Raw genomic sequence first — 14,023 nt, 5'->3', positions numbered from 1 at the left:
TTGGATTTAGTACTTTACAAACTGGTCACAGCACAGTTAGCTCAGATGGCCAGTTGAACAGAACATCTTTAGGGAGACAGAGCCACCCCAGAGGCTTTGTGGGCAGAAAATCTTTAGGCAAAGTGATTCATCATGTGTGGCAAGATGACTGTGACATCTAAAGATTCTTGCCTTGAGCAGCATGGTACATGCTACAAGGGATCAAGCATTCTGAAAAACATCCACACACATCTCAGAAGCTTCAGTAAAAAAGACACGTTTCAAATAACAAAATACTGGACACTAAAAATGTGTATGTGAATTTGCTTTTTGCAGTGGAAAACTACAAAGTTCCCCTTCAAGCCATACTGTTGGCCTAACACTGAAATAAGCAAATTTTTACTAATTTTGCATTCAAACTCTTTCAGGTCTAATTTTATCATCTGGCTCATATTCCTTCCTCTAACTTAACTAAGCCGTAGCCCTGCAGCTTTGATGTCCTTTAGAAGTTGGCCATCAATAAATTATTATTTTTCCACTTTAAAATGTATTTTCCCATATTGGTTTTTGTTAGTCTCTTCTCCATTCACCACAACTTCTAGCATTTCTAACAGAGAATCACTGAATGCATTACTATACATTACTATACTTTACTATAACTATATTACAATATGAAATTTTTCATCTTCCAGATCTATTGCCCAATAATCTGTCCTGTGAAGGTGAGAATTTACACTGCTACACAGCACCCCTGTTCAGAATCTGCACTTAAAGGCCTCTTAGAAGATTCCCATTTTGAGCATACAAATGTCTCACAAACAAAAAGACCCATGCTGGAGAAAGACTCCTCTACCATGGTGTCCCACCGATAGCACTGGCCACTAAGAGGTGCACAGAGAAAGAACCACAAAAACCCAGAGAGAATGTGAAAAAATTATATGGTCTAGACTTCAACAGTCAGGCATTATAGCCAAGTGCATATCACATGGCAAGTAACAGAGCATAAACAGTTTTAGAATTTCTTTATATTCAAGATGAAGGAAAAAAAAAAAAAACTTTACAAAAAGCAACACATCTCTACAAAACCACAAAAAAGTGGTCTTTTGTTAAAAGAGCCAAAACAAGTCAACAGACCAAGGCAGGCAGACCGACAAGCCAGGTAAAGACAGGAAAAATCCCAAAGTGCAGCTGAGCACAAGCCTCATGGAAGTGCTCAGGCAGAACAGTGTACTGATCCAGACGGGTGCATTGAAGGGACAAAAATATGAGTTTAACCGCAAGTAAGACTACAGTAAAATTATACTCTATAGATTTGAGGACAGATAATTCTATTAATGATTTTAGTGTCAACTAAAGTTCACATTATTTCCTACATCTGAGGCTTCGGCATTTTTTGAAGAAAATAAACTGGACCAATGACACAATTGCATTGCATTAACAAACAAGAAAGCAACATAAAAGTACCATCAAGAAAGAAGGAGAGATCAGTAGAAGGGCAGTGGCAACTTTAAAAACACAGCTTTCAGTTCAATAACGGTGCTGAAAGTGATTATCAAGGGAATAACAATGCTTGAGAGCACAGGTTAAAAGAAGAATAAAAGTTACTGGGGCCTGGATAACATTTTCTCCTGATGAATCACTGCCTTTCCATTTGGTGTTTTATTTCACATTGGTTTACTGGCATTTGCACTATGTCTCTATCATGAGACCAAGCTGTGTCTGAGCTGGGGAGAGAGGAGGAGGCACACAAAACAGAAACTCCGAGGCGCACAGTAACAGGCAAGCGTTCCTCCTTCATGTTGTAGAATGTCAACCAAGCCAACTAAACGTAGAACCTTGAGTTCAATACATTTGGGCTCTAAATTTTCTTCTATGTAAGTAAAATGAGATAAATCAATACAGAAAATATTCTATATTAAAATACTATTTAGCTTTACTCTGTCCTAAATAAATAGCTGAAAGCCCACTGTTTATGGTCTATACATACGCAAACTATCCTAGATAAAATGGTCACCAACTGGAGAAACACATGGGCTTTTTCCTCCTGCCAACAAACCATATTCCTTTTCATAGTTTGCAACTGTGCTACTGAACCAACTAAACCCAGCAGTATTTTTCAACTGGCCCGTCTTGTTTACCCTGCTGTCCCCAACTCCAAAATACTGAAGGAACAAATTTATACTAAACTGCTTTATCTGATTTTAAGTGGGTTTGTTTTTTTTTTTTACCATGTACGTTTTGAACCACATTTCTAGGAAGATACACTTCCAATGTAATAGCAAAAATGTAATTGAAATAAAGAACATACAAGTATACTGGACAAAACTATTTGTTATAATTGTGCCCAGGGCTTAGTGCCAGATAGCTGTCAAACAAAGAAACAAAATCATACAGTTGTTTGGCACTCAAGGCTGAAATCATTGTGAAACATGCACTGTTTATAAATTGTCACTGATGAATAAAAGCAGTGAACAAAAAAATTTTAAAAATGCAGCCAAGCCTCAGAAAGACAAGGCAATCATCGCTCCTCCTCCCACAACTCTGTAATCAAACAAAACAAAATAACCCTCAAGCCCCCGCTATGCTGGGCTATGCTGGGCAAGAGCAACGTAGTGGTGCAAGGTAAACAGAGCATTGCATGAACAAGTGACCTCAGGCTGTGCTCTCACAGCTCAACCTGCAAAGTACCCAGCAAAGTGATAAGATTCAGACACACACACAAAAAAAAGGCATGTGGATTTCTCAGCTTTATTATATCTAAAATAATTTTTAAACATTTTCTAACAAACTAGTAATGCTAACAACATTTATCTTAAGCTTAAAAATATCAATCCCAGAAGATGTAAAGAAAAAATTTTTTCAGTGATGGGGTAAAATATAGTAGCTGATCTTTCACTGCAGAACACAGCACTGCTGGAAAAAAAATAAAGTCACCTCACCTATCATTGAGAAGAAAGGTCTAATTCGTGCCAGATGAAAGGATGACATTTCTCTAAATATAAAGTAAAAACTGTATCCTGGAAAATAAGCAAGAGCTCAGTTTCTGATCTAGCATATCTGTACCAATTTCAGTACCTTTCTAAACGTGAAGCTGTATAATAATGCAGCACATCCATAAGGAAACAAAATCTCCTCTAAAATTAAAGCAAAAAGGAATATGGGGGGAGAAATTCTCATTTTTTGACTGATAGGTAGAATATTAAGGTGTGCTAAGTGCTTTCTATAGTAAAACACATAACAGCTTCTGCAAACTCCTTTGAAGTTAGAATTACATGATCAGAAGATTCTCTACAGTATTTCATAATGCAATGCAACTTTTAAGACAGGTATGGCATCATTTAAGAAATATGGTTCTGTAAGGAGTTTACTTTTGTGTATCTTGATTCTAGCAGGTCAATCAGTTTAAGCTGGGAAGTACCTCTAGGCTTCAAATAAATATATAAATAAATTAAATCTGAGGTGACAGCTTGTAATGGACCAGCAATATATGAAATAAATAAATGATGTAATAGGAAAGAAATTAATTCAGTCAGAAACAGAAGTGTTATTTATCACATCAAAATAATAAGACAAACTTCTCCTACCATGGAGCAAACATACTTAAAACTGCAGTATCCTGATAAAGAGCATACAAGTACACTCCTTCCTATCACTGCAAAACATTTTTTAAACATCATACAAGTTTATTTATGATACAGTCACGCACTCAGGTATTCAACGCAGACCCCAGGGGTCAGCCTTGAAGCTTACGAGACTGTTAAAAGTCACACATTACTCTCAAGATTTCTGCTTTCTATGTCCCATTATCTAAGAGGAAGACATTGCAAGGTGCCTTACTTGTCTTGCACATATCTGAAGTACCAGGATTGTTTTAGAGGTCCCTACTACAATGGGAAGTGAATTAAAATTTCACTGCAGTTATTCTGACAATAGCACTAGTTTTGCCCATGGTCTGTACAATTCCAGTTTGCATTTACAGATTGTACATTTACACATTACGTATTTTATTGCACTTGGTTCCCTACTACCTTTAGTCTCGTGGCCAGACCTTGCCAGTTCTATAAAAAACTGTAAAATCAGTCAACTCATCTTAATAGTAACCACTGTGTTTCTTCCTCATTCCCACTTCAATGAACCTTTTTTACTTTATCTCTCAACTTACGGCTACTGCTTTCTTTAAAAGATTCAGTAACAGTAAACCCAAAGAGTGTGAATTTCTTTAATTGTGTATGTAACACATCATCACAAAATTATGCATCAACTCTCCCTCCTATTTCATCTTCAGATGGAGGACCCATGTGAGCATCTTCCAAAAAACTCCAACCAAACAGCACCGTTCCTCCACCAAAGGCCATCCTGGTGAAGCTTCCACACGCACTATTTCTCCAAGTGACCCTCCATCTGGATGCCAAGGAAATAACTCTGCAGAATTTTCCTGATTTCCCGACATGCACACGTCAGAGCGACAGAAGCTGCACACCTATGGGAAAGCTACAATGCTGACAGCCTCCAAGAAAGAACATAAAAAGCCAGCAACCAAGAAAGCCTTGCAAATAAAGCAAGATATGACCATCTCTTAACAGAATGAGTTGCAGTTCCTCTGGTCTTTGCACATTTCTGTTACATGAAAATCTTTCATCCACTTTTCCAAAACACAACTTTGATACAACATTAGATTGATGTGAAAGTGTCCAGATATTCTTCCCAAAAATATAGATTAAAAATTTTGTTTTCTTTTGATGATACTTGACCTATTAATCTATTTTGTACCTGAAGCACTACACACCTACAGCAGCTTACAGCTCTATGGAAAATGCAGCGGCTGCTCAGGCAACTCACAATACCATAGTATTAGAGGTCCAACACCCCCATGCACCTGAAAAATAAACCTACATCTTTTATTTTTGTTTTGCCCTCAGAGATGTCTGTTATCTAAACAAAGTCAGGTTTCCAGCAGAAACAAAACATTTGACTCACTAAAACCCAGTCTCTAAAGAAAACTATTAGCAACTTCAAATCACATTAATGCAAATACTATAATGTGCCAAATCACAAAAGCCACTTTTTTTGGCATGAGCAGCCTAGTTAGAACATTTTGGTTGATCAGTTCAGAATTTAATCACTGGATACAGGCTGCTGCATTTATTAAAAACTGGACTGCAACTCACAGGCTACAGCTACATGCATGCAAGAACAAAAAAAAATTCATGGAATGAAATAGAGATTAAGTAAATGATTTTTATGCACCTGGCGATAAGCAAACATCTTTATTACAAAACAAAGACAAGCCATGAAAAATTACAAAATTATCTTTTAATCACCAGTGAGCTTTCTACAGTCTCCTATTTGAACAGGATAATAGTTATTATGTAGATCCCTAAGCAACTGCCTCATGGGGAAGTTACATCACCAATATGGGAAAGAATCACCCCCTCCTCCCTAGAAGGGAGCTTGGCGCCTTCAGACAGACTCAAATTTAAAAATCCTACAGCTTCACCCAGCTGATCCCATCCACTGGAACACATCTACAAGTGCCCAGGGATGGCAGGAACCACAGGAGAGAAATATGCCCTTTCAGCATTTCATGCACTGATGAGCCTTGTAACAGATAAACATACCCTACAGCAGCTAAACTGACATGTTGTAACAAAGAGGAAATACAAGACTTAAAAATTTCATCAGATTACTATTTATTCCCCTTTCAGAGGCAGAGTACACTGTGAATAAATCAACACTCAAATGTATCAGACTGCATTAACTAAAACCCAAGCTTGGCAGAACAAATTTTATCAGAACTAAAATATTTCAAAATGTAAAAGCCACAGACTTTGCATATTTATTCCCAGACTGGCAATTCAAAAGTACTTAGTATGACAAAAAATCTGGGTTCAAGTGTGAGACCATTTTGAAGGAGGCAACATTTCATCTTCCTCCAACACAATTAGCACTAGCTTTTTCCTCTGTTAGTGCACAGTGCAAGCACCACCACCGTCCATGGACCCCCAGAGCTGCAAGTTCTGCTTCTGGGACACACTGTGCATTGTGAAGATACCTGTGGCACTGGTAGTATCCAGTGAAAAGAAATCATCAGCTCTTCCTAGCACACTCTTTAATCATACAGCTTGATGGGTTTTCAAGAACAAATTTATTCACTTGCTTATTTGACAGAAAGAAAACCTTTCTGATTTCTTCCTTGAACCGCAGCACTGCAGACTAAGCCTGTTAACAACTCCAACACTGATCTGGAGATACAAACATAGTCTAAACGTGTACAATACTACAGCATGGTTAAGGATGAAGTGTCCCAACACTCCAGCACACTCCTGCAGCGAGCAGATCACCGAAGGGGGGGGAAGGCCGCCCACCATGCACCTGCTCACCCCTCCTCACCTTCCTGCGCCGGGAGCTGCCAAAGGCAGGAAACACCGCGTGTGAGCGGAGGCAGGAGAGCAGGCAGGCAGCTGTGCCCACGCACCTACCTGGCACAGCCACACCTGAGCACCACCTGAGGAGCGCTACCAGGGCCCCTCTGCTGCAGCTGCTCACCAGGAGAGAGATCAAAGTCTCAAGGGGCAGAGAGCACACGTGGACACCTGCTACAGCATAACGTTACAAAGGACACAAGCCCCCCGCTGCGTGTGGAGAAAGCCTCAAGGTATTACTGCAGTTAAAGAAATGTTAGGAAAGCTATTTGATTGAAATATTACCGTAAACAAAAGGGAAAACTAAGCTTAACACACGCTCTCGTGAGCAAAAACCCAAGGGTAAAAATGCCCTGCACTTAGCACTTTCACTAAATGACTGTGTAATTTAATTTCCCAGAAACCCATTAGCTTTCACAAAAGGAAAATTAAGAGCAGATGAGAGCAGTTCTTTGGTGTGAGTGGAATTTATTTAATGTAATACCTGGGGAAAAAAAAAAAAAGATAAATCTGAAACTGTATGAACAGATACAAAACACTGCAACTCTAGAAAGCTTCAGCCCACAGAGCAGCGGCTCTGTGCTGGCAGTAACCACTGTGTCAGAGCCCAGGTCTGAGAGCTGCCTCTGCCCAACACACCACGCCAGAGCTGGGGCACAGCCAGAAGCACAAACACTCCAGAACAAAAGAACTGCTAGCACTCAAAACAGAAACAAACAAACAAAAAGGAACCTCAATTTATTTATGGCAGTTTTATATATTCATATGTGAAGAAAATTATTCAAATAATTATCTGGAAGAGAGGAAGAAATAATTGAAATTTAACTTAAAACATTACTCTGTGTTTGAAATTTCATTATAAAACCCAAAATACCACAAAATTCACAATAGGCTTTTAGCCAATCTATATCATATAAAACCAGCACCAATTCAACAGTGACATGCCCCAAAAGGAAAAGAAACAATCTTAGAAGGGAGTTTAAATGGAAATCTTCAATTTGCTAGATTCATTATATGCAATGATTTGGAAAATGTTAATTATCAAAAAAACATAAGCCTATCAGAAGCAAAAAGACAAGAAGCATTACTGGGGTGAATCAATGGCAACACTTACTTTGGGAAAAGTAGCCATGATGTATTACATAGAGGTGAGCCAGCACCTTGGTATTTTTAGCTTTAATAATCAAAACAATAAGTGATTCAAAGAAATGTAAACATAGTACTGTGAAACTGCACAATACAGTTATGTATAGTGAATGTTAAGGAACTTTTTCAGCACGGGAAGTTTACAATCTATGGCTTGTGGTGGACTCAGTACCACTACCTCTAAGTATTTATTGTAACTCTGGATAATGTTATACTCGTGTTTTTTACTAGGGAAAGTTTTTTCTAAACTCAGTAATATTTGACAAAAAACTATGCAAAATGTGAATCTTATTAGCTATCCTTTTACATTTTTCTTTCAACTTACTGCCCTGTAAAATGAGATGGACTAAACCACTTGTCATAATCTTTGTTATGTCACGGTTTTGTCATTTTCTTCTTTTAACATTTTCCTCTTTCTTCCTAATGAATTCTCCAAAGGATATAAAATACTCTGTCTACACCATTCTCCAAGTTAATAACAATGTAACTGCATATAAATTATTTCAGATCAATCTTGCTATTACTCACATCTCTGGAGATAATTTCCATTGTAATGCCTGGTTTTTTTCATGTTTTGAAATATCAATTACTATAGAAAGCAATTCAAGGAAATCTACTATTATTTTGGACAAATAGAGGGTCCGCCAACTCCCTACTTGCATCTGCCCTCTCCCTTCCTAAAAGGTAATTAAAACAAGATTCCTAGCAAAAAGTATAATGGCATCATTCTTAATGTGTGCCATTTTAATAACTATTTACCCTTGCTGGTTTCCTACTATTCCTACTAATGCCTTCACCATTATAAAGTCATTTGATAACAAGATCTCTCTCTTCAATTCCAAAATTCTTTTATTGAAGGGTTACTGAGGAAGAAAACTACCAATTTTCCTGAAGATTAGTTAGATTCTTAACTGAGTACCAACTCAGATGCATGCCTTCTTTTAATTTTATTTTAAAGTTCAAAAGCCTCTCCTTTTACTGAGAATAACCTTTCACAAATTATGGTTTTAAAGGCTTACATCAGCTGTTGAAGAACTGTATCAGTACTGGAAGGCTTACAAAGGCTTCAGCTATTTACCATGTTGCTTCAAAAAATGCCCTCCAATGTTCATCTTTAAAAATACCTCCTACTCTCTCCAAGCCAACTGGAGTGCTTAAATTACAAGTCAAAGAATAGATTTTACAATAAAAATTAAGACAGTAATTTCAGTTTGAAGGATGCACTGGCAGAAGCCCAGCCATTCTCAGAAACCTGCACAATAAGGCAACCAACTCAATTAAATTAATAGTAACTCTAAAACCAGAAAGCATCGCAATCCAGATATTGATCATTCATTCATATGATTAATACACAAAATCCATTGTGAGTTTCACAGTAACCCAAAGACTAGGTCTGAAAATTCTCAAAATTTGGCTTCCACCCATGAAGCACCTCTCTGCTCCTGCCACCCTTCAAACAGTAGTTTATATAGCACATACCTATTAACCCCTGCTACACTGGAACAAGACTGCTGAACAGTAAGAGAGGGTAAAATTCATGGTGTATATAGACATAATTTACTCAGAAACCCTGTTTTGTGATGCCTGATGACAAACCACACAAGCAACCCAAATGCATCAAGTACAACCAACGGGAAAGGAAGTCACACTGCAAAAACCCCAACATGTATTACTCTGCTTCCACTTGACAGTACTATTTTTGGTTCTTTCACCTATTTATTCCAAACAGGAAAAGAATCAGGCTTACCCTTTATATTCACATTATAAACAGAGTAAAAGAAGCTGTATTTTTATTATCAATCTGAATAATTTATAGCTCTAATTATTGTAACAAGTTTCTACTCCCACCATGTAAATACCAGCTGGTGCGTCTTGACTTCTCTACATGGTCAGTCATTCCATCTCTTAATGTTGGCCATAAGAAAGCACCATGGCATTACCCAGCATACAGCAGAAGCTTGTTAGGAAGAGGAGCAAAGCCATCAGGATGCTAAGAGATGTGAGTGTTACAACATCACCAGATGGTATGAAAAAAACTAGTAACTACAACCTGAAGCTGGTCTACCGGAGTCAGTGAGTAAATGAGGATGGAAAATGAAGATAATCTAAAATCCTCCATTCTCATACATTCAAAATCTCCGATTTCATTGACAGGTCTTCAAACCTTGTTGCTAGCGCAGAAATACCTAAAACTCTAAAATGTAACCCCATTAAACTTTAAAGGAACTAGTTAATGAAATAATGAGAAAACAAGGAAATATATTTGAAAGAAAACTTGGAAGAATGATCTCTCTACTTCAAGTGACTGATTTCAACATGGTAAGCTGATATCCAACCACTGTCTTTTCACTCACTATTGACTAAATTTTTAAATGACTTTTTGTCATATACAACCTTGTGGAACTGTGCAGTACACAGATGATGAACATGGAGCACAAAAGTATGGCTGTTATCCTTTCTACCTCTTGTGGAAAGACAGACACACAAAAGAAAGTAATTCGCCCACTTCAAATTTTCAAGACAGACCAATAAAAACCCCTTTAAGCTATATTCAAGAATAATCTGCTTTCTTTCTTCCCAGTAAGTAGTAGTAAAACATCTCAGTAGAATAAAGTCCAGGGAACATTACAACAGCAGATACAATACCACATGCTTGAAGGGTCCTAGCAAAAACTGACCTCTCCTTGCAAGTGCAGAGTACTAAAAGGCAGCATAATTACAGAGAAAAGAATCTCATATCCTTGTGAATAGTTTTCTAGAATGTAATTAAAAGAGAAGTGTTGAATAAGCAAAGATTATCAAGTCTAAATGGAGCTACAATACCACCAGTATATCTTAGCCTGATTTTCTACATATCTCTATGGATACCAACAGACTATGCTGGTCCCAAGAGGATTCAGTGGTTTTACTCAAAATATAAGTAACGGCCTTCTTTTTTTATACTACCAAATCAACACGATAATTCTGGAATTCATTAGTGAAGAACACTAACTAATCCAGCATAATAGCTTTACTTCCTCTGCAAAACACTTCAAAAAATATCTAAATGAATATGGAAATGCATCTTTCTGTGGTAAATTGTTCATTATTGAATCATTATCAACTCTTGTTAGACAAAATTTCTCTCTTTTGCAATGTACAAGATCATTAAAATGTTTGAGAGCTCCATCATGAAAGACAGTGGCACTTTATAATCCACTATCTCTTCAGGCAAATATGCTTACGGCTGAACATAATACACAAAACAACAACATCCCCTTGACACACAATTCTTTCTTTTAATGGTGCTCTTAAGTGTTGACAGCAATGGTGAAATATGTTGTTGCTCTCTCTTCTTCTTTTTTAATAGTTTTTAACTATTCCAGAAATGTATTTCAGTCATGATAAAATGTTGGGAAGGGATGTATTTCTTAGATCTTCATTATGGAACCCCAGATGCTCAATCACTGCTATTAGCCCAGTGAGATATTTCCTATAAGCTCATCAAGTTTATGTTCTTAGCCTCCATCTCCTTTTAAACTCCAAAGATCACAAAATAATGAACCAACACCTTAAATATCATATGTCTACATTAGCTAATAAAATTAATGTGTTCATTCTGCTTATGGGAACGTGTCCACAATTTGATATTAAAAAACTTTCAGTATCTTTTTGTCTAAAATACCTTTAGAAGAATTATCATTTTCTTAGTAATAGATAAAGAAACTACAAACAGACAATAGTACTACACAGAAAACTACTGCTCTATGTTTTCATGAAGCTTTTATCATTCCTCTCTCAAAACTTTCAATTAAACCATCAATTAAAATACAATGCATAAGTGTAATATACAAAGCTGCATCCTATACAGTAACATAAGTAAAATGAACAAAATTTTTTGTTATGACAAGCCAAAAGCCACAAGTGGAATACTTTTAAAGGCATACTTTTAGAGTTTTGATGTGATCTTATCTTAGCAATATATACTGAAAGCTTTCTGTAATTCTTGGCTGCATATAGAAGGAAATGAAGTATTTTTGCTCCAAGAAAATAAAATCCCTAAGAACTCTTAGCCATAAAGCTTTACAAAACTATTTCAGTCCTCAGCTGCTTTGGGTGACTGACACATACATATCTTGCAATTTGTTAATCCTCTCTACAAAATCATCTAAATGGAGGCTTCGTCTCAAATCTGTATTAATGATGTAATTCTATCTAATAGAATCATCTGTTCAATAAAAATGAAAAACCAAGAACATATAGTTGCACCAATTATTTTTGTCATATATTTAAAGGTATATATTGTTTAGAAATTGGATGGCTTAAATTAAAAACACAAGCAATTAATTTGCCTTTGGTAACATGAATTTTAAAAAAAAAAAAAAATCAAACTTTGCTATATATTTTTGTAAAATAAAATCAGTATCAGCTACAAAGCCTAGAGATATTCCATACATGCTACTGACCAAAATACTGGAGAAGCAATTGAAGTAACTTGTCTTTTTTTTAGCTTTTTGCATTAGCAAAAAGACAACATGTCTGAAAGAGTATTCGGGGAAAGTGTACTCTGCTTTAGCAAAATAACTACTGCATTTTAGCTTTGCTGTCTTCAGATAGAAGTGTCATTGACCAATTGACATGTACTCTCTCTAATCAAAGTCTACAGAGATGGGCATTTTAAAACGGCGTGTTTTCCGCTTCATATATGAAGTTTAAACAAAATTCTGTTTTCAGCAATAACTGAGCTTTGTCTGCCTCTATTTCAGAGAAAATTAAAGTAGTAAACAAAGACTGAGCAAAGTAGAAAGATTTCCAAAAGAAATTGCAGACCACCAGGATTTGGATTTAAGTAATCCACTTAGATTACCATGGCTATGTCTTAAAAGGACAATACTGAGACCACAAAATAGGTCATGTCTACAGGATGGGGAATATAGAAGTGAAACAACGTGAAATGTACAAATTCAGAACAAATATTCAGAGTCATCCTGAAATCTAAGATACAAAACAAAAATGGTCCCAAGACCATGTACTGCCAAATTAAATATTTTTAAATCAACATTTTTATGTTCCAAACTGGAACACACAAAAGGAGATTTTTCAACCAATGCCATCAACACATTAACATGTTTCAGGTAACACAAAGTGCAGGCAATGAAACAGAAGCTTTCAATACCTAAGGCTACAATATAATACACCATTTGCTTGCTTTTTTCCCAGTTTCAAAAGCAGAAAATGTCAAACAGGTCTGGAAGCAGGAGTTTCCATCTATTTCTTAAAAGTGACAGAGTTTCTAATATAACAAATATCAAAGAAATTAGAAAATTAAAAATAAGAAGCAAGCCCTCAAATTATTAATTGAAGAAAGCCTACAGTGAATTGGTAGGTCGTTCAGGAATTGAATGTTAGAAAAATATATTTTTTTTAAAAGCACAGATTAAAAATTGCTATAAATGTCTTCTCAAACAAAATTAAGAAAAATTAATCTTTAAAATAATTTAGAATTTACATCAAATCAAAATATATCAGCTTTCTAGATCAACTTGAGAAAATCTTGGTATTTCCTTCTTCTAAAAAGTCCTGGATAATTGCCTTTATGAGGAACTCACCCAACATAAAAAGATTTGAATGGGAAAGTCAGTGTTGCTATGAGAAACAGAGCAACTTCCAGATGCTTGACATGTCAGGGCTAGACAAGGGAATGAAAAATGTCTCTTTCTGACCAAAGAGGCTTTGAGGGGATACTCGTAAAGAATTACCTACTTACCCATCAGATTTGAGTTCATGAAAGGTGTCGGGGACAATCCTTCATGAGGCCCTAATCGACTGTCATTCAAGTGATCACTGTAATGAGGACTGTCTGCAAAACCCTAGAGAAAAAAAGACCAGAGTATTAAACAGATTATTTGGCAGCCCTGCTAATTGAGTGTAATGACACTTTCCTAATTAAATGTGCAGAGTCACAATTGGTCATTAATCACAAAAGTTGGCTTTCAGGTCTATCTCACAGAAATTACTCTCTGCCCACATATTACTTTCTCCCCATCAAAAAGAAACCACATAGTCTCTTAATAAGCTGTGTCCTCATGGACAAGATTTCTAAAAATTGAATAATACAGAGATATTTTGATATTTGAATCCTCTTAGTGTTAAGTCACTAACCACAGAGAATAAAATTAGTCTGAAGAACTTGCAACTGATTTTTTTTTTCCTAAGCTTTCTGTTTGCATTAATAAAAGACAGTAAAAAGTTCAGGAAGAGTCACCGATGTTAAGAAAAAATGTTGGTGTAGATGAGAAGAACAAACTCCATTTCTTCTTGCAGCCTGCTATTAATATTACAGATTAATAGGCATTTTGACACTATCACATTACTAAAGAGCATAGCTCACTGACAAAAGGTTTACTTCCATACAGCGATTAAATAAACAACTTTGTCATCCGATTTGCAAACAGGCACTGAAAATGAAATACTATTTTGCATTTTTCTACCATTAG

General features: G+C 36.3%; 1 protein-coding gene across 5 annotated transcripts in view; it reads right to left on the bottom strand.

Annotated features, from left to right (window-relative positions):
- TCF12 (transcription factor 12) overlaps window positions 1-14,023 on the bottom strand; it is a 160,705-nt gene that overhangs the window by 92,483 nt on the left and 54,199 nt on the right. For all 5 annotated transcript variants that reach the window (XM_039557362.1, XM_039557364.1, XM_039557360.1 and 2 more), the window contains exon 6: window positions 13,294-13,396. In XM_039557362.1, coding sequence (XP_039413296.1) covers window positions 13,294-13,396 — 103 coding nt within the window. The remainder of the gene's footprint in view (window positions 1-13,293; window positions 13,397-14,023) is intronic.

This window comes from Corvus cornix, chromosome 10 (genome assembly GCF_000738735.6).
Source record: "Corvus cornix cornix isolate S_Up_H32 chromosome 10, ASM73873v5, whole genome shotgun sequence".
Lineage (NCBI taxonomy): Eukaryota > Metazoa > Chordata > Aves > Passeriformes > Corvidae > Corvus > Corvus cornix.
Note: the sequence above shows the minus strand (reverse complement) of the source record. Positions and strands in the feature narration are given on the sequence as shown.